At 59.3% G+C, this 19,260-nt stretch overlaps 9 protein-coding genes across 9 annotated transcripts; 6 read left to right on the forward strand and 3 right to left on the reverse strand.

Annotated features, from left to right (window-relative positions):
- Nucleotides 1-327: 327 nt before the first annotated feature.
- On the reverse strand, nt 328-2,654 carry EHS24_002162 (uncharacterized protein; the record flags this gene model as incomplete). The annotated part of the gene is made up of 9 exons (XM_028617906.1): nt 328-330; nt 391-1,179; nt 1,243-1,401; nt 1,455-1,541; nt 1,656-1,788; nt 1,837-2,414; nt 2,452-2,473; nt 2,516-2,538; nt 2,610-2,654. The coding sequence occupies 9 exons, from the start codon at nt 2,652-2,654 to the stop codon at nt 328-330; spliced, it is 1,839 nt and encodes a 612-aa protein (XP_028473584.1).
- Nucleotides 2,655-3,132: 478 nt separating this feature from the next.
- SLT11 (Pre-mRNA-splicing factor slt11) lies at nt 3,133-4,461 on the forward strand (the record flags this gene model as incomplete). The annotated part of the gene is made up of 8 exons (XM_028617907.1): nt 3,133-3,156; nt 3,198-3,232; nt 3,288-3,298; nt 3,346-3,374; nt 3,417-3,651; nt 3,724-4,085; nt 4,130-4,253; nt 4,298-4,461. 8 exons carry the CDS (start codon nt 3,133-3,135, stop codon nt 4,459-4,461), a joined length of 984 nt encoding a protein of 327 aa, XP_028473585.1.
- A 272-nt stretch (nt 4,462-4,733) lies between these two features.
- On the forward strand, nt 4,734-5,984 carry EHS24_002164 (uncharacterized protein; the record flags this gene model as incomplete). Its single annotated transcript, XM_028617908.1, has 7 exons — nt 4,734-4,740; nt 4,790-4,821; nt 4,872-4,905; nt 4,957-5,019; nt 5,246-5,385; nt 5,447-5,581; nt 5,631-5,984. 7 exons carry the CDS (start codon nt 4,734-4,736, stop codon nt 5,982-5,984), a joined length of 765 nt encoding a protein of 254 aa, XP_028473586.1.
- Nucleotides 5,985-6,221: 237 nt separating this feature from the next.
- BNA4 (kynurenine 3-monooxygenase, mitochondrial precursor (Biosynthesis of nicotinic acid protein 4)) lies at nt 6,222-7,999 on the reverse strand (the record flags this gene model as incomplete). Its single annotated transcript, XM_028617909.1, has 6 exons — nt 6,222-6,543; nt 6,594-6,791; nt 6,830-7,071; nt 7,107-7,257; nt 7,298-7,784; nt 7,867-7,999. The coding sequence occupies 6 exons, from the start codon at nt 7,997-7,999 to the stop codon at nt 6,222-6,224; spliced, it is 1,533 nt and encodes a 510-aa protein (XP_028473587.1).
- Nucleotides 8,000-8,236: 237 nt separating this feature from the next.
- Nucleotides 8,237-9,926, forward strand: MTG2 (putative GTPase; the record flags this gene model as incomplete). Its single annotated transcript, XM_028617910.1, has 2 exons — nt 8,237-8,483; nt 8,530-9,926. The coding sequence occupies 2 exons, from the start codon at nt 8,237-8,239 to the stop codon at nt 9,924-9,926; spliced, it is 1,644 nt and encodes a 547-aa protein (XP_028473588.1).
- Nucleotides 9,927-10,181: 255 nt separating this feature from the next.
- On the forward strand, nt 10,182-10,870 carry EHS24_002167 (uncharacterized protein; the record flags this gene model as incomplete). Its single annotated transcript, XM_028617911.1, has 5 exons — nt 10,182-10,201; nt 10,257-10,362; nt 10,413-10,560; nt 10,609-10,781; nt 10,832-10,870. 5 exons carry the CDS (start codon nt 10,182-10,184, stop codon nt 10,868-10,870), a joined length of 486 nt encoding a protein of 161 aa, XP_028473589.1.
- Nucleotides 10,871-11,248: 378 nt separating this feature from the next.
- On the forward strand, nt 11,249-15,099 carry EHS24_002168 (uncharacterized protein; the record flags this gene model as incomplete). The annotated part of the gene is made up of 6 exons (XM_028617912.1): nt 11,249-11,341; nt 11,417-11,651; nt 11,768-13,901; nt 13,976-14,300; nt 14,339-14,899; nt 14,956-15,099. 6 exons carry the CDS (start codon nt 11,249-11,251, stop codon nt 15,097-15,099), a joined length of 3,492 nt encoding a protein of 1,163 aa, XP_028473590.1.
- Nucleotides 15,100-15,630: 531 nt separating this feature from the next.
- EHS24_002169 (uncharacterized protein) lies at nt 15,631-16,881 on the forward strand (the record flags this gene model as incomplete). Its single annotated transcript, XM_028617913.1, has 1 exon — nt 15,631-16,881. The coding sequence occupies one exon, from the start codon at nt 15,631-15,633 to the stop codon at nt 16,879-16,881; it is 1,251 nt and encodes a 416-aa protein (XP_028473591.1).
- Nucleotides 16,882-16,960: 79 nt separating this feature from the next.
- Nucleotides 16,961-19,141, reverse strand: EHS24_002170 (uncharacterized protein; the record flags this gene model as incomplete). Its single annotated transcript, XM_028617914.1, has 2 exons — nt 16,961-18,362; nt 18,405-19,141. The coding sequence occupies 2 exons, from the start codon at nt 19,139-19,141 to the stop codon at nt 16,961-16,963; spliced, it is 2,139 nt and encodes a 712-aa protein (XP_028473592.1).
- Between the last annotated feature and the right edge of the window lie 119 nt (nt 19,142-19,260).

Here is a 19,260-nt window from a genome sequence, read left to right on the forward strand (position 1 = left end):
CACCGCCTCATTCTGGCTGACAAGTAGTTTGCCTGTTCTCAGCTCAGCAATGCATCGACGATAACGCTGGGCATGACAGTTGTATCTGGAGGACTCGGGACGACGAAGATTTCAGTCTGATCAATGGCCAGTGCCTTGTGATGAATGTTCTGTACCCTCCGTGGGATCTCGGAGTCACGTACAGGAGTCACGCCTACGGTGGCATCAATAGCACAGCCATATCCAAACCTGTGGATCATCTTCATGCAGCCGCGCGTTCGGACCGAGGCTCCTGCAGCCATCTTGCCTTGTCCAACGATGTGGCATCTAAACGCAATATACAAACCTCTACTTGTTCTAACAACCTACTCCCGACGTTCCTCGCGCGGCATCCTCTTGTCAGAGACCCACGCCCTTGGCCCGCTGGACGAGTCCCAGCGCAGCCGTACCAGCGACATCCTCCACCACCACCACGCCGTTCCCAAACACCACACCCTGGGCCGCACACACGTCCAGGAAGACGGCGCGGTACGCATCCTGACGTATGACACCACCGCCGCACACAAGCACCGCGTCGCTCAGCGAGCGCGGCCTGTCACCCAGAGGGCTCTTGCTGACGAGCTGCTTGGCGAGGAAGACGACACTCGCTGCCAACGGCGCAATCGCGTCAGCCACAGCAGTCGCGGCGAGTGGGTCGGGCGGCGACTGGGTGAATGCCTCGAGGACACCGCGGGATGCGCTCGAGATGCGCAGTTTCTGCTTGTTGCACGCCTCGATTGGCGGGAGGGTATTGTCCAGGTCGTGGACCTTGGCAAGGAGCTCGCCAGTGTTCTCGACCACGAAATGAGCTCGCAGGTGGGCCGCAACGCCGCCTGAGGTTTCCTCACCAGCGTCAAAGGCATGCACGGCCGCACGGACGGCACACCTGCCCACATCGTATGCCGACCCGTCGTCGCCGAGGAGGTAGCCATGTCCTCCCCTGCGGGCAGACTGGACCAGCTCGCCGTTGGAGTCGAGCTCCACGCCCACAGCGATGGAGCCCGTTCCGGCAATCACGGCGATACCCCAGCGTGCGTTGGCCTGCAGGAGGCCGCCGCCGAGGAGCAGGGCGTCGTTGTACACTGCCACCGGACGACGGAAGAACGGAGAAAGAAGGGCGGACATGTTGGCTTGGTCCAGCGGGGTGTCACAGCCAGAGATCTGGGTGGGTCACAATATCAGCTGCTTGGCGGCACGCGACTGACAACAAGGTGCAACACTTACTCCGACCCAGATATCCGCAAACTGCACAGGACACACCGAGCTGACTTCGCTGTGACCGTTCGCCGTGCCATTCGCATGGGGTTCTTCCTTGAACCCCAGGCTCTCCAGGGCAGAGAGGGCAGTCGCCACAATTGTCTTGAAGGACTGTTGCAGTCCGACCTGTGACATGGATATCAGCTGCGGCCCAAATAAGAACAACGTTGCTGACACACCTCTGCCATGTTCCCCGTGCCGCCGAGGGCCCTTGCCAGGATTCCCTTTTCACTTGCAATCACGACCTCGGTCTTTGTTCCACCACACTGCATGTTTTATATTCAGCGCCGAACTCGTGCGATGCGAAATGGGAGAGGGTGAGGGAAAATGGGATGTAATGGGAGATGAGGGATAGGGGCTGTTTATGATGATGTACGAACGTCGACGCAGGCATAGAGTGGGTCCGAAGTTGTAGCCGTGGCAGGGGCGTCCTGGTTCTTGGTAAAGGCGACAGTGCAGACAGTGGTGCCAGTCTTGCCGCCGAACGAGAACGAGCGATGGGGCACGCTCGAGCTGGGGGACAGTTAGTCTCCAACAAGTGCAAGTAACGGTGCGACTTACTGGAAGGTAAATGGCACACCAGGCGCAGTGTAGCGCTTCTTGATCTCCTCCTCGGTAAAGTTGCACGAGGTAATGAGGAAGAAGCCTCCTGGACGAACGAGACGCGCAACACGTTCCGGGTACACTCGAGACGGGAGGCGGTCACCAGACTCGGCAACGGGCTCCTGAGAGAGAGCGAGGGCGTCAAACGTGCCCTTGTCCATGACCAGGTCCCAGGTCTCGCCGAGGTCGTCGCGGAGAAGGTCGCCTTGACGCCACTCGCAAGTGACCTCGTTGAGCACATCGTCCTCATCCAGCTCGTCCTCGTCTTCGAGCTGTTCGCGACGGCTGGCTTCGATGCTGGCCCCAAGCTTGGTCGCGCCGGCAGAGTAGTCGATGCCCGTCAAATGAAAAGACTGGGGGTCGGGACCGGGCGAAGTGAGAAACGACAGGAGGAGCGTGCCGTTGCCAGACCCGCATTCGAGGATACGGAGGGGATCTGATCCGGCCTGGTGCGCAGGCAGGTTGGTGTGCGCCCATGCGCGCATCTTGTCCACCGCAGACTCGCCAAACCACACCTCACCTTCGTCGCCAACATCCTGGGAGTCAGCTCACGGCACGAATGTCGTAGCTCACCTCGAAGACGCGGTTCTCACGGCTGTTGGTTAGCTCAGTCTGCGACGGCAGCGGGGTCGCTCACTCATACACCATGTCCCAGTGCTCCTGTTATCGATTAGCCAACGAATCAATGAACCGCGCCTCACAACACCGTTTCCATGCACATCGCTACTCACCTTGGTACCCAGCTTGCTGGGGGGCAGCTCTTCGTCGTCACTCATGATGGGCTAGCGGGTGTATGGGGCGAAAGAGGTAGTGGGCAAACGAGACATGCGACGCCGCGTGCTTTCCGGCGCGCACGCCGTACGGGCACATTTTTCGGGTTTCAATGTTGATCTGATCTGTTGACAACGGACGAGACTGCCGAGCGACTGGAACCGATAAGTTATAAGTGGCATGCTCACGTGCCTCCTTGTTCTGGGCCTTTCTGAAGACACACATCCCATGTAGTGTTGGACCAGTGTCTCTCTCCTCGCTGGCAATGCATACGGCGTGCATTGGGCTGCGGTGTTTTGGGCAAAACTAATGGATGCCGTATTTTGATTAGAATAATCCAACAACAGTTGAAGTTGGGCTTCCAATAACATTTGATCCCGCTCGCGTCGATCGCCGCTGCCTCTGCTGAATGTCGGCGATGTTACCGCGACGTCTTGGGATCTTGGTCTCTTGTTCCATCATATCTTTCATCCCATCTACATTATGCCCCCAAAGCACGATATCAACGTAAGATTCCTCTTTCGTGAGACTCAGCTAACATTTCTCAGAAAGTCGGCTCGGAGAGCTCAGACTTTCCCGTTCTGTAAGTCCTCATCACGCTTCATCACTTGTTTATGCGTTTTTGCTGACCGATGCAGCTGCGAGACATGTGAGCCAACCTATATCGCCCACCTAAAGGAGATACTAACGCTTCAGGCCTCGGTCCCAACCCCTACGTTCGAATGGTGAGTGTTACAACCACAAGTCGGTGAGCTGACCTGCCGCAGACCAAACAAGAGTTCGGTCACGAGTGCAAGATCTGCAACCGTCCATTCACTGTGTTTAAGTGGAACCCGGGAGAGGGTGGCCGTTTCAAGAAGACTGAAATCTGCACCACCTGTGCCAAGATCAAGGGCGTGTGCCAGACGTGTCTGCTTGACCTCGAATTCGGCTTGCCTGTGCAGGTCCGCGATGCCGCCCTCGGCAGGAAAAACCAGGCGCCCACGTCCGACATCAACAAGCGTGAGTTATTCTCTGTCGGCTGCGACGACGGTCATCAGTGGAGACGGAACCTAGACAGCTGACACAGCGCAGAGTACTACATTCAAAACTTAGAAGCGCAGATGGAAGACTCGGCTGATGGAGTGACCTCGTTCGACTCTGCGGCCGCCAACGCCGCCGGTCGCGAGATGCTCAAGAACATGGCCCGCAACGACCCATATTACAAGCGCAACCGCCCGCACATCTGCTCCTTCTTCCTCAAGGGCGAGTGCAAGCGCGGCGCCGAGTGTCCGTTCCGCCATGAGACGCCCAAGGAAGGCGAGACGAGCAAGGGCAAGAACCAGCAGCAGAGCGTCCAGGACCGCTACTACGGGCGCAATGACCCCGTGGCTGGCAAGATGCTCCGCCAAGTCGCAGAGTCCAAGGGTCTCAAGGCCCCCGAGGACAAGTCTATTGTGGGTAGCTACGTCCACCGCTGAACACTAAAGCTAATCATCAGACCACCCTCCTCTTCCTGGGCCTCCCCAGCTGTACCGAGTCGGACGTCCGTACCGCACTCAACTTCACCGTCCCCGCTGTCAAGCCCGACCAAATACGCTCCGTCTCAGTCGTGGAGTCAACTCGTACGTACAGCTTCTATCTTCACCGAAGGCAGCTGACAATTCAGACTGCGCCTTTATCAACTTCACCGACCGCGCCATCGCCGAGCGTGCCGCCGAGGCTCTGTCCGCAGCGGACGGTATTGAGGTCTCGGGCAAGCGTGCCAAGGTCGTGTGGGGCCGCGCGCGTAAGGGCAAGGCTCCTGCTGCTGCCGCCGCTGCTGCTGCTTGAGAAGTGTCGTAGTAGAGATTTTTGTCTGGCATCCGCGCATGTATTGTGTAACACCATTGCAATGGGACTCTGCGCTCTTGTCGCACTTGGAGAAGCTATGGGTCCCTACCCACCGCTTAGTTTGGTGAGAGGCAACGTGGATAGCACTTGGTGGGTTCGATTCATTAAAGTGGGGGTAGCATCCAAGGTCGCCGTCCAGTCCAACTTGTGATTGTGTGCTTGAGCAGTGTCCACCTTCCCTCACATTACACTAGACGACACATATACAGGCAATGGCGGGTACGTAGCTGCCAGCAGCTCATTGCAAGGCGTAAAGCTGATAGTACAGATCACCAGGCGATCCTCGAGGAGGAGTTTGAGGTAGGCTCGAATTCTTGCGGGTACCAGACCGCCAGCTAACAACCTGCCAGGTGCTCGAGTCCATCTTCCCCGACGAGCTTGAGAGTGAGCTCATTGGCCCGGACAAAGGAGCTGGAGCTGACGAATACCTTGCAGAGGTCGACGATAATGAGGTCCGGATACGCGTGGAGCCCGAGGAGGAGGTGACGGGACACCCTTGTGAGTGATGCCGGTGACTGTTGCCTCAGAACGGATCTTGCGCGAGACAACATGCGGGCCTGCCTGTCCCTGTGCGGCAATTTGTGTTATCGTGAAGCGACTCGTCGCTATTCCCCGTTGCCACTACCTTAATGGTATCTCTGGGGGATACTCCACACAGGGCTGCAACTGGCGCGAATGCCCCCCCCCCCCCACCTCCCTCTCTTCGAACCCATGCTGACGGCAGTGACACTCGCTCTCGTGGTCACCTACCCGCCAACCTACCCGGATGTCATCCCCGACATGTCTCTGGAGGAGATTGACGAGGAAATGGGCACACTGAGGGAGGGCGAGGACGAGGAGGTTCTGATCAAGCTGCGGGAGGTGGTGAGTTCGCGAATGCATCAAGTCTGCAGGCCGTGGAATGCGCTGACAATTGTGTGTCCAGGCAGAGGAGTCCCTTGGCATGGCCATGACTTTTACCATTGCGACTGCGGCCCGTGAGGCGCTTTCCGAGCTCATCGTTTCGCGCATTGCCAAGGAGGAGGCGGCTGAGGCTGCCAAGACCAAGGCCTACGAGGAGGTGCGTAACGCATTGTACGATGAGGCGCAGTTCTAACCCCACCTAACAGGAGGAGGCACGCAAGACCCGCGGCACACCACTCACAAAGGACCTGTACATCAAGTGGCGCGAGGCCTACCGCGCCGAAGTGGCTGCCAAGCGGGTCAAGGCCGAGGAGGATCGCGTCCGTGGCCTGCCTGCAAAGGAGCGCGAGGAATGGCGTCGTCGCAGGGACAGGCTGAGTGGCCGGCAGCTGTTCGAGACGTCCAAGGTCTCGGCTACCTCGGACGAAGCGCTTATCGGTGCCGAGGACGCTACATCGGTCGATGTCTCAAAGTACTCGCGCGAGGAGCGTGACCGTCTCCGCTGGGAGGAGGAACAGGAGGGCGCTGGCATTGCGCTGGATGAGAGCGACGACGAGTAGGGTTCTAGCCGGGTATAGATGAGGGAGATAATGTATGCCATATGCAAGGACGCCAGCGTCTGTCTCGGCGCACCGTTCTGCTGATGCTTCCCAGTGCTTTTGGTCTATCCACTGCGCTTGCATGGGTTTGTCTATATAAGCAGTCCATCCTATCTGAGCGGAATCCAACGTCTAAAATTAACACTCCTAGAGCTCATAGAAAGGGAGAGGTGAGTCACAGTCTGGCGTCCAACCACACTACCTGCGCTGGAGCCAAGGCTGGGCAGCCTTGAGGGCAAAGATACCGACTGCACCGGCAATGGCCGCTGCGCCGACCACGGCGCTGTTTTGCACCATCCTCTTCTGCCACTGCTCCTGGCGCTGGGCCTCGGCGTAGCTGATATCAGGACGGAAGGTGACCATGTCGTACATTGCTGTCCAGCCCCTGACGTGGGTTGTGGGGAAGGCAATGTAAGGGGACAATGGTTGGGGAATGGATCCCCAGATGCGGGTGAGGATGTAGTCGACGCCGCGGCGGAGGTGGTACAAGGGCGACAGAACCGACGAGCGCATCTCGACGCTGCGGGGTTAGCTTGATGCTCGCGCGTGGTTGGGCGTTGGACAACTTACTAGTTGTTCATGGCCAGCTCGCAGATCGCCTTGAGATCGGCGGCACGTTCAGTCGAGTACGCCGTCAAGGCGGTAGCGAGCTCGTGGTCCTTCTCGCCCAATGCCGTGTCGGTCGAGCCCGAAATGCCATAGTTGTCGAGATACGTGCCGAGGACGCGCACATCTTCGAGACCACAGTTGAGACCCTGGCCGTAGAACCTGAACGGGTAAGCGCCGTTCATTTGCCAATGACTTACGGGACCATGCTGTGGCAAGCATCACCGAGAAGCACCGCGTGGGACGAGTAGGTGCTCGGGTCGACGCTAATAGTGACGAGGTTGCCGCGAGGGTTGGCCATGAAGTCGTCCACGAGTCGGTCGCCAACCACTGCGACGGCCGAGGGGAAGTGCTTGTTGAAGAAGGCGGTCGCTTCGTCGCGGGTGCGCACCTTGTCCAGCTCTTTGAAAGGGATAAAGAGGGTGAGGGTGAACGAGCCATCCTGATGGTTAGCATGGCTCAAACGTCATAACCCACAGTGTTTGGCAAGGCGATGAGCATGAACGACTGCCTGGGCCAGATGTGCAAGTGGTTAGGCGGCATAGCAAAGCCTCCAGGCTTGGTGGGGTCAGGCGGCATGTGCAGCTCAATGTATGCGTGAGGGATAAACGTCTGGGCAAAGTCGACGCTGCGGAGTCAGAAGAGCCATCTCGGGTTCCGCCACCCACCGCTGATGCCTCATCATCTGCTCGCGAACTCTCGACCACGAGCCGTCGGCTCCAACAATGAGGTCAAACTGGCTGACGACCTCTGCCGAACGGTTTGGTGTCGACGTCTCCGAAACGTCTCCTTCCTCCCCAAGGCCGTGGCCCCTAGACGTCGCAATACCGTACGCAGTCTGACTGTGGAAATCGACGCGGGTGAGCTTGGTGTTGAACTTGGTGTCGATGGTCTCGGGTAAAGCCTCAATGAGGCGCTGGTTGAGCACGGAGCGGGAGATACTGTTCGAACAGTTACCGCGGAGGGGATCATATAGTTGTGCCTCGGTCCTGCCGTCGACAAAATGGATGAGGCGGCTGGGCATCTCAATAGACTCGTCCAGCAGCAGCTGGCCGAGCTTGGGGTCGACGCTCTCGAGGGCCCCAAGGCCACGCGCCGAAATGTTCAGGTTAATTGAACGGAGGTTGGTCATTGCAATGGAACGTCCGCGGGGGTCTTTGGGGCTGAGTCAGCGCCACCCATACGACACAACGAGGCAAAAACAATATTTTGAACAGACGGGCGGGCGGCAACTCACCGTCGCGTGACTCCCAGAGCTCGACCTCCCAGCCGCGCTTGTGCAAGCTTGCTGCGGTGAGGGCTCCAACTGGGCCGCCGCCGACCACAAGGGCCTTGCGGGGTCGCATGGGTGTCTTGCCGTTGCTGGACATGAGGGAGAAGTGGGTGGATGAGCAATGGATCGGAATGGTCGGAAGAGTCGGACTCGATATTTGCTCTCGAGATCTCCACCATCGCTACCGCCGGTCCGGCGGTCCATCCCCTGTATGCGTTTCTCGTCGACGGAACCTATTTTTTCGCTCATGGCCGTCAAGTCCGTCAAGGCCGTGCAGGTACTCGACCATTGCTCTGTTTGCATATCCCACTGCGCTGCCGGTCCCTCCCTTCCCATGCCTCTTGTCCGACACTGCATCGCCTGCACACGGGCAGCACGGCCACAGCGCTTCCCCCTCGCACCACTGGGACGCTTCCAATCGAGCTCTCGCGCTGTGGGGCCTGCACCGCGCGAAATCAAAGAAGATGAAGACGACTTTGAGGACGTCATCCGCGAACTGCACCGTCGCAAGAAGGTTGACGAGAAGAGGAACCAGAAGGGTGCTGACTTTGTAGACTTTTTAAGAGTCACAGTAAGAGGAGGTGCGTCCGAAAGCTTGAACATGACAGAACAAAACTGACGCTACAGGCAAGGGTGGTTCCGGAACCGCTGCATTCCTGCCATCTCGACGCGGCCTTGGACCGCCTTGTGGTGGCAACGGCGGTCCTGGCGGCTCCGTCTACATTACAACATCGCCATTCCTCACATCTCTCGCGGGTGCTACCAAGAGACTCATTGGCGGTCAAGGCGGTCACGGAAGCGGCAACTTGAGACACGGCGTGCGTGGCGAGGACACCATTGTAACTGTGCCCCTCGGCACCGTCATCCGCGAGATCCGGCGTGAAGGCGAGGCGGAGAAGACGACGGCCGACAATGACGCGCTTGGACTGGACCGCGAAGAGCGCAGGAACCGGACTCGTGAGCGCTGGCTCGTCCAGCACCCCAACTTTGAGGCCAACGACAAGGACATTCGTGAGGCCGAGACACTTCTCCGCAAGGCAGGACGGTGGACGCAGCGTACTCCTGGTTTCGACGTCTCGCCGCCTCTCGAGCTCGACATTACCGAGCCCCTCGCCGAGCCTCTCCTTCTCTCGCGCGGTGGTGTTGGTGGACTCGGCAACCCTCATTTCGTCACTGAAAAGACCCGTCTTCCTCGTCTTGCCAGCCGTGGTGTCCTTCCCGTAACTCGCACGTTCGAGTTTGAGCTCAAGCTCCTCGCCGACGTCGGTCTTGTTGGTCTCCCCAACGCTGGCAAGAGTACTCTGCTTCGATCTCTCACCGGCCGCCGTGCCGAGGTTGCCGACTATGCGTTCACCACTCTCAATCCCCAAATCGGCGTTGTTCGTGTACTTGACGACGGAACGTGGGCGGCGGCACCCCGCAGTGCTATTGAGGACACCGAGCTCGAACGCCGGGAGGACGAGAGGAGCCGTGAAGCCGGCGACTACAAGCCCCTGCCCCGTGCTCCTCGCCAGCGCAAGCGTCGTGAGCGTACTCGTTTTACCATCTCGGACAACCCTGGTCTTCTGCATCGCGCATCCGAGAACGTTGGTCTTGGCCACTCGTTCCTTCGTTCTATTGAGCGCTCGCTGGCCCTTGCATACGTTCTTGACGGACGCCGCCCGGACCCGGTTGAGGACTATCGCATTCTCCGTGCCGAGCTCGAGGCCTACAAGGCCGGTCTTGGCAGCCGCGCTCGCATCCTGGCCCTGAACAAGACGGACGAGTTGACCGAGGACGACATTGCGGCCAAGATTGAAGCGCTCAAGAAGGCGGCCCTCGAGGTGGACGACGGCCGCCCAGAGGTGCTCGTTGTCAGTGCCAAGTTTGGTACTGGCCTTGACCAGGTCGTCAACGTTCTTGCCGACGCGGTCGACGAAGCCCGTCCGCCAGCACCCAAGCCCATCAAGGAGAAGCACCCGCTTCCCCCACCCCTTGTGATTGAGGAGCCTATTGAAGTTGAGGAAGATTTGATCGAGGTTTAGAGAGCGTCCATGTAGCACGTACACTAGCAACCATCCCTGTCACCAATGCCATGCATCCAGCACTTTGCCCATCTCCATGAATCAATCCCACAGTTGGCGCCGACCATCCGACGCGTCCGCCAATGTGCGGAAGCAATGTTTAACGTGGGGTCCCACAACGTCGGTCGTTCGCCACCCAATTTCTCCACTCGCACATACACGCATCAACAGCGCGGCGTCACTTGGCATCCTCCCACTCCATCATCACCAACCGTCATGGCGGAAGCGGCTCCCAAGTGCGTTTCAAACACGTCCACGGCCATGGACAATATACGGATGCTTACGTCACAGGCCTGCGCCTTGGTCCTCGAGCGCCATTGACGCCGCATCACACGGCGCAATTGCCTTTTGCCAAATCTACTACGAGGCATATGACGAGCCCACCCGTCGTTCAGTGGTGCGCCTTGCAGCTTGAGTGGAACCTGGAAACAGCTGACATGTCTACAGGAGATCCCCCAATTCTACCTGCCGACTGCCAAGGTGGTGTGGAACGGCAACCCTGTCAAGCCCGACGTTCCCTCCATGACGTCCTTCCTTGATGCCTTCCCTCTCTCCCGTCACGACTGCCAGACACTCGACTGTCACCCTCTGAAGGGTGAGTAGCACGCTTCAGTGATTTTCTGACTCTCAGCTGTTGAGGGAGCTCAGAGCGGCGCCCCCGAGCTTCTTCTGACCGTAACCGGCTCGGTCCTCCACGGTCCGTCCGTCCTGAAGATTGGCGACAACCCCACTGTCGACCCGTCCGAGTATCCGCGCAAGTTCCGCGAGGTGTTCGTGCTCCGCCCTGTCGAGGCCACTGAGGGTATGCAACCGAAGGTACGTTCTGCTTTTGCTTGTTTTGGTGACCCGTGTTCTGACCCGATCAGTACGCTATCCAGAGCGCCAACTTCCGTTTCATCGGCTAGAGAAGACAATACATGCCCTTATCCCAAATCAACCAACCCCCAAACGACATGATACTATATGATGCTGCGTATTCTTGATGCATTGTCATAAACTAGCTTCTTGTCCTCACGTAAACCTACTGTGCTGGACCGTTTAGACATGTAGGATTGCATCAGGAGGGTAGGACCGTTTGCTCCCGCTTGATGGATGGCCGCTTTTGACCTTTATTGTGATCTGGTGATCTGTGCAGTCTGCGCACCATTGTCGCTTGCCGCTTCTTCAACACGCCCGTCGTCCACATTGGCGCTGTGGTTCCCGGGCACTCGACTCTGGCATCCACTCCCATCCCCATACTCCCTCTCTCCTCGCCCCACCTCGCCCCCCACCCATCCAACAACATGTCGTCGCGCCTCTTGAAAGACACCAGGATCTACATCCAGTCCGCCGGCAGGACTGGGCCAGAGTTCAAAGACGACCTCAACTTCATCAAGGTGCGTGTCCTGTCATCCAGAGACCCAGTGACGAGTCCCCTCCCTTTCTCTTGCTGATGCGAGCCTCTCCTGCAGCGGCACTGTGGAATCACGGTTGCCGACCCTAGGGCCGGATTTCTCACTCACATTGTCGTGTCTCTTCCACGCAAGATGACACCTCGGCGCCATTACGATCACGAACTCACATTCTCGTCCAACCTCCACCCAGCTGAAGAGGGCGTTCACCATCGCCAGCGCTGGGACTTTGAGAATCTCGTCGACACGTTTACCTCCGATCGGCGACCACACAACTCTCCCATCGTGGTCCAGAGTAAATGGCTACGGGCGTGCGGAGGGAGGGCAAGGTTCTTGGCGAAATGGATGATTATGGAGGGTAGCGCGTCCAGTCACACCCACAACGAGCACCGCGAGACAGACCTTTGACAGTGGAATCGTGGCCATCCGCCCAACCCTCTTATGCCGTGGATGCCTCGCGTGACCCGCGGCTTCGCAATCGACCACAGGACGTCAACGACAAGCAAGTCGAGCGGCCCTTCGCTAGGTCGCCTCCGCCACACATGCATATGCACGCTACGGATAGATACCGGTCACGCTCTCCCTCACCTTTGCGAAACGATGGGCGTCGCGACCGCGGCTTGGGACGGTCCTCCTTCGACGAATATGGTCGACCAGACCGCCGCGATACTCAACCATGGAATCGCTCACGCGAAGAGCGCGAGTACAATGAGGGCGGCGGATCTGGCTCGCACCGTTCCCATTCTCTCAACTCTCGTCGTTCACCCGTCCCTGGCCCACACCGCGTGTCCACTTCCTCGACAGTCCCAGCCGAGGTCGCCAACGACGTCAACACCAGCCCACTGTTCAGTCCTACAGTGAATGGTCGTACAGAGGCTTCGACCACAGATGTGACCGACTCGACAAGTATCACGGAAGGCGCATCATCAGAGTTCCCAGTAGAAACGCTGCGGGCCCGCTTGTCGCGACTCCATGGCCAGGAAAAACCCAGTGGCCAGGGTTCCCCATCGGCCGCTTCGAACTCTGAAGTTACTCGCGCCGTTAATCCGGCCGCTTCGTTGTTGTCTCGACTCCATGGCGTGCATCAGCCTAGCAGTAAGGAACCCCAACCACCCACTTCAACCTCCCAGGTTACAAGCTTGGCCAACCCCCCCGCCCCGGCATCGTTGATGTCCCGATTCCATGCCACAGAACGGCCCAGCAGCAATGACTCCCCATCGACCACCTCGAGTTCTCAAGCTGCGAGCTCGGTCACGTCACCGACCTCGTTGATGTCCCGAATCCACGGTCTTGAACCGTCCAGCATCATTGACTCTCCGCTACCCACTCCGAGTACAGCTACAGGATTTGTCGAGTCACCAGCCTCGTTAAGGTCCCGAATCCAAGGCCATGAACAGTCCGGCAGCAAGGACTACCCAATATCCACTCCAAGTCCCACTGCAAGCTTCATCGAGCGACCCGACTCGTTGAACCCGCCGAAGAACAACATGAAGACGGCAATTATGACAGCTGGTCGGCGCAAGAGTGATCAGGAACCGGAGAGGCGGCCAGCCCCTGCGCCATCTCCACGAACGCCAGCCTCGCTCGGCCCTGCTCCCCCCGATGATGTCCGCCAGCACGTCCCGCGTCCTCCTTCTGTGCCCCCCTCATCGTCATCGGCCGCTTGCTTGCCACCCCAAGTTTCAGTTTCTCCGACCATCCCGGCGAAGCGTTCACGTCCTCGCAATGCGTCGCCAGCCGGTGACACCGGACCAGGCGATGCCCGAGAGTTGCAGCCGCAGTCTTCCTCCACAGGCGATGATGGCGTAACCGGGGGTACAGCCAATGCAGCGCTGTCCACCCTCGCAGGCAGCACAACGCCCCGTGTATCGGTCAAGAATGAACCTCAAGAACACCCACTCCCAGCGCCATCGAGGGTCACCCTTGTCTGCCCGGTTGTAAAGACCGAACCAGGTCTTTCGTCCGGCTCTGCTTGGGCACATGCGCCTCCTCCAGTGGACCCACCCCTCCTGTCGCCAATTTCATCAGGGGCTATGCCGGCCGTGGACGCCTTTCCGATCTCGCCAGACCACATTCAAACCGAAGATGACGTACCACCAGCCCAGTCATCCACAGACATGGACGTCGAAATGACTGAACCAAGGACAATACGAGAGACTGAGTCGCCGTTGACCCCTCTGCCGGCGTCAGATGACCGCGGCACTCGCGCGGTCTCGTCAAGCTTCTCAAGCACGGGACTGGATATCTACTCTCCATCTCCAGTGGCATTGCCGGACTTAGAGAAGTTAGGGGATCGCGCGACCTCGTCCCGCTCTTCAAGCGCGGGAGTGGATGTCCAGTCCTCCTCCTCAGTGGCATTTTTGGGCTCAAAGGGATTCGACAATCGCGTGACTCCGCCCAGCTCCTCCAGTACGGGAGTGTATGTCATGTCCTCCTCGCCAGTGGCACTCTTGAGCTCAGAGCCGATTAGCAATAGTGCAAACATTCCCAGCTCCTCAAGCACAGCCGAGGATGTTGAGTCTCACACTGCAGTCGTACCACCTGTGTCAGAAGTACTTGACAACCCCGCGGCTTCCCCCAGCTTCTCTAGGACCGTGGAGGTCGATCACCCGGTCGCAGCCTTCCCACACCCGAGGCCGTGCCCGCTCCAGTGGTCCCAATACAGCCCCTAGTCACCGAGGCCGTAGCAGTCCCTCCTCCCGCAGCACGTCCTTCCCCTCCACCAAGTACCTCGTCCTTGCCCACACCAATCTCGCTGCCCGCCAACGGCGCCATCCCCGCTGCGGGGCCATCGACATCACATCACTCCACGCCGACAATGGTCGACTCCACGCCGCCCGGCCAGGATTCTTCAGCCGCCTCGCCAGCAGGCCTCTTCTGTGTTGGCCGATATCCACTGCGATTCCACATCGTTCAAAGTGTTCCCGTGATCAAGTTGCTGATTGTGAGTTTTCTGCTACGCGGTATCGCTAACTTTAACAGGACCAAAATGGTGGCGTAACCGTGGCCCTTCACGAAGCCGAGTTTGTTATTCTGCCCGTTGCAGTGGGTGAGCAATTGACAGACCCTACTGTGCGTGGACTGGCCATGGGTTATGGTGTTCCCGTCACTGCTCGCGTCGTCTCGAGCGACTGGATATACCGCTCCGCTATGAAGGGTTCCCTCCAACCCCTCGATTCGTACATGTGGTCCCGGGTCGACAGGACCACTGCAATGTCCAAATCGTTGTCACCGCTTCCTGACGGCAATACTGTCAAGCGTCGCTGGCCTGGAAATAACAACGATCGCCGAAACAGTTCTGGCACGCACGGCGGCTCGAGCTCGAGGACCCGGCATCCGGTCCAACAGACCGAGTTGGAAAACGAAGGCGAGGACGAACGGGCTGCGCGCGATCTGGAGAGCGAGGACGACGAGGAACGTCTTCAGCCGCGGGCTGAGTCACCAGGCGACGTGGACATTGCGCTCGTGGACCAGAAGAGCGTCGACCGTATTATCGAACGTCGGAAACAGTGGAACCAGGAAGGCGGCAAGTTCAACTTCCTTGTAAGTCTGCAAGGGTTGAAGCCCAGTCCGCAAGGTCCATCAGCTAACAGATACAGCGCGAGGTAGCTCGTAACGACCTCTCAAGAGCGGTTTCGCTGTACCAAAAGTACCATCAGCACATTGACTCTCAAGTTCCTGGTCTGTCAAGGTTCTCTCGCCCGCGGAAGCGCACGCGTGTCCTTGGGACCGATGAGGACTGAGACGGTGGCACCATGCGAACAATCATGCGAACAAGGACAGCGGTGCAAGCTGTCTGTCTGTTGTACATATCGACTGTGTGTATACATCTGTGACCCCTGTGTCTAGTAGGACAGGTCTGTGCATGATTCGTTGCTGCGTTCTAAGAACAAATAACACAGCCACCTGGGCCGCCGGCGTTGACCTTGGCAGTGCAAGACCGTCGTAGCCCGCAGTGCAAGACCGTCGTAGCCCGCAGTGCAAGACCGTCGTAGTCCGCAGTCTTCGGGCAAACAGATGCATCGCGCAAACCAGCCTCGCTGATAAATAACTCTTGATCCAAAACCAGAAGCCCTGTTGGATGACGTCAATCCAGGCTCTGGACGCCGTTTCCGATCGGTGTTGAGTCTACTTGTCCGACTCGACATGCTTGGTTTACACTCATCAGTCCAAGCGTTACGCGCGGTACTTCAAGCACAACGACCCATCGTTGCTGACCCACTCGCCTCTACCCCGTCAGACGACTCTCATTCGACCCCCAGCCCACATCCATGATGACCGACTACGACGTTGCAATCATCGGTGCCGGCATCGTCGGCTCGACGCTGGCCTCCCTCCTGGCCCCGCACACCAACCTGGTCCTCATCGACCGCTCCGTACGCGGCTTGCACGGATCAACAGGACATGCTCCCGGGTTTGTTGGGCAACTCAACACTCTCGCACCTCTGACGGAGCTCGCCAAACGGACGGTCAAGCATTACACCTCCGTCCCCGGTGGATTTGACATTGTGGGCGGACTGGAAGTTGCCAGGAGTGAGGCCGAAGAGGCCAACCTGACCGAAAGGGCCCAACTCGCGCACGACGCTGGGCTGGCCGCCAGGCTGGTGAGCGCGTCAGACGCTGCCGAGCTCGCGCCAGCGTTTATCGATGGGGAGCGGGTGACGGCGGCCCTCCATTTCCCAAATGACGGAACGGCCAATGCCCGCCATCTGGCTACTGCGGGGCAGGACGCGGCCGAGAGCGCTGGGGCCAAGCTCCTGGATGCAGACGTCACGGCCATCACCAAGAGCGAGTCGGGCCCCGGGTATACCCTCACGACATCGACGGGGACGTTCACCGCTGCCCACGTCGTGGTGTGTACGGGAGTCTGGGCCAGCCAGCTCCTGCCCACCCTCTCCGCCGCCGCCGTCTCCGTCGCCCACCCTTACGCCTACTCTTCTCAGCGTACCCAACGTCCTGCCACCTCGCCGTTTATCCGCTGGCCCGCAGCGCACGTGTACGCACGCGACCACGGCGTCCGTGACGGCATTGGCAGCTACGACCACGACCCTGTCCACGTCTCCGCCACGGCGTGCGCGCGTATGCCGTCGGCGTATGGCGAGTGGGAGCCTGCATTCGACTCTGTTATTGACCGCGCACTTGGTCTCCTCCCCGCCCAAACTGCCGAGACGTTTGGACCCATTGTCGCGCCCGCGCCGGCCGCTGTGGACACTGTCAAAGCCACAGACGTGCCCTATGTCTTCAACGGCTTGTTCACTGTCACACCCGACGGCATGCCGCTCGTGGGTCACTTGGAAGGTGGGCTGTGGTGCGCTGTAGGTGTGTGGGTGACGCACGCGGCTGGCAGTGCTGGATTGCTCGCTGGGCAGATTCTGAGTGCTGTCGGAAAAGGCCCCAAGCCCAGCATCGAGGACGAAGGTTTGGGCAAGGCTGTTGACCCAAAACGGTTTGCTGGTCTCGAGGCCGCGGTGCTGGAGCGCAAGGCATTGGCGTCGTACAACGACATTTACAACAAGGAGGCATAGATGAGATAGAATGTACCTCACGGATACAACCTTGCACAAGTAACATTGGATGTCATACACAAATCCCACTCTCCCTTGATCACTTCTTCTTCCCCTTCTTCTTGCTGCCTCCCACAACGACCAAATCACCACCTTCACCGCCATCAGCGCCACCACCTTCCTGCTGGATCTTGAGTCCTGCCTCGAGCGTAAACATCAGGTCGCGCACCGTCTCCTCCAACCCAGCCACTTCGGCTGTCTTCTCGTCCCGGGCAGCACGGACAGTCTCGAGGTCTTGCCTGAGCTTTGCCACACGCGCATTCAGGCCCTCGGTCATGGCCTTCTCTGACCCAAGCGAGGCCTGGAGACCACGTGAGAGCTCTAGGGCCTTGGTTGCGCGCGCCTCGGCCTTTTCGCGAGCGCGCTCGGCTTCCTGTCGCTGCACCTCGGCCGCAGCGGCGGCGGATTCTGCCTCGCGCACGCGGGCGTTACTGGCCTCGAGAACCTCGACGTGCGCGCGCTGCGCAGCAGCTTCCTCTTCGTAGTGCTGGCGCATGGCCTCGAGCTGGGACGAGAGGAGGTACGAGTACTCGAGCGTAATGGCCTCGATCGTAGACATCTTCTCCATGTCGTTGGACGAGGGACCAGCACCAAACCCAGTGCCGCTGTCGGTACGTTGGTGGCTACCTGGAGTGGGCGAGGGGGGGTGGCTCGTGGGGCGGTCTTCCAGAGGGCGGTTGAGCGGGAGGGTACGAGACGGTGTAGGCGTAGCGAGACTTGATGCGCTGGGAAGCTCGACGAGCTTGCCGTCTGTACGTGTCTGAATAAGGCGGTGGACATAGTTGTCGCCCTTGTAGTCCCACACACGCTGCGTCTCGAGTTCCATGGCGAGTAGATGTCCGCTTTCCTTCCAGTGCGCACGCGCGTGGCCCTTGCTGTAGCGTCCACAGCCAACAACACCGCACACAACACAAATCCAGTTGTTCTCCGACGAGTCACACATGCCACACCGGGTGAGACGAGTCACCTCGTCGCGGTGGTCGGGAGACTGGACGCCTTGGGCCGTGGAGAGAAGGAGGTGACTCACGCGGCAGACTGGGCAGCGGGAGTCGCCCCATTTCCTCAGACAGTCACAGTCAAACGTGTGAGCACAGGGCAAAGTAACGAGGCCCGTGATTGTTGAATCCAGTCGCTCAAGGCAGACGGGGCAAGAAGGGAGCTCGTATCGTCTGGGAGGGACGCCCTTGAGGAGGTCCGGCAGCTGGCGTGCGCGCGAAGCGTACACGCTCGGAGGGAAAGCCGGGACGGGGACAGCGACGTCACCGTGCTTGCCGTCTTCCAGTTTGTGAAGGACAAGGTGGTGGATCCTGATTGCGTGACACGTCTCGCGCGCGTCCAGAGTAGAGAATGCACGGCCAGTGAAGATGACCATAAAGTCGTTGGCTTGCAGCGGGTCGCGGAACTTGAGCAGGACGATGGAACGGTTCGGCGTGGTTGCTTCTCTGTGTTGTCAGCTGTTGTCGTTCCTTCTCAATACGACTCACCTAATCATGCGCACACCCTCAAGACCGGTAACCCAACCACCAAGGAACTCCAGCAGGTCAGCCGGCCGCATCCAAGCCGGCACCGCGAGGATGGCCAGCAAGCTGCCATCCTCACCCTCGGCATGCTCGCCAGCCCAGGTCTCAGCGGCCGCACCGGCCCGTGCGCGCGAGCTCTCTCCATTCTGGCCCTCGAGGCGAGCGACCAGCGACGCCGGCGGTGCGTGGCGGAAGAGATGGACCACGCCGCGGCCCACATGGGTCACGCCCGACGCTGAGCTCGTGTCGACAGTTACAGGGTTGGGTCCGGGAATGTGCGCGAGAAGGGGTTGGAGGGAGAGCGCGTCCGGGGTGTCCTCGGGTTTCTTCTTCTTGGGCTTGGGCTTGGACCTGCTAGACTGGGGTGTTGCGCGGTCCTCGCTTGGTGTCGCGCCGTGGTGCGCTTGGGCGTGGGTGGCTGAGCCCGGAACCACGTGCATGTTGCTGTCGTCGCCGTTACTGTTCAATTGGTTCACTGGTCCCAGGTCGTGATGCTTTCTGTGTTGTGTCGGTGAACGAGGGGCGTTGTAGTACTCGTCGCCTTCCTTCTCGCGCTTGTCGGTACTCTTCTCGCGTGTAAAGTCTACCCAGTCGACGGTGATCTCGCCCAGCCGCCAGTCCTGTCCCCGGTCGTCGGCTCGTTCGTTGTCAGGATGCACAGCGATGATAATCGAATAGACGTCGTTGTTCGTGAGTGACATGGCTAGGCCATGCCTGTGTCGTGAGGATGTGTGAATTCGTGAAGGAGAGAGCAATGACAAAGAAGACGACGCCGCCGGCAAGGCCATCAACGCTCGTCATGGCGGACGGGTGGCGACGG

Source organism: Apiotrichum porosum, assembly GCF_003942205.1.
Source record: "Apiotrichum porosum strain DSM 27194 chromosome Unknown scaffold_12, whole genome shotgun sequence".
Classification (NCBI taxonomy): domain Eukaryota; kingdom Fungi; phylum Basidiomycota; class Tremellomycetes; order Trichosporonales; family Trichosporonaceae; genus Apiotrichum; species Apiotrichum porosum.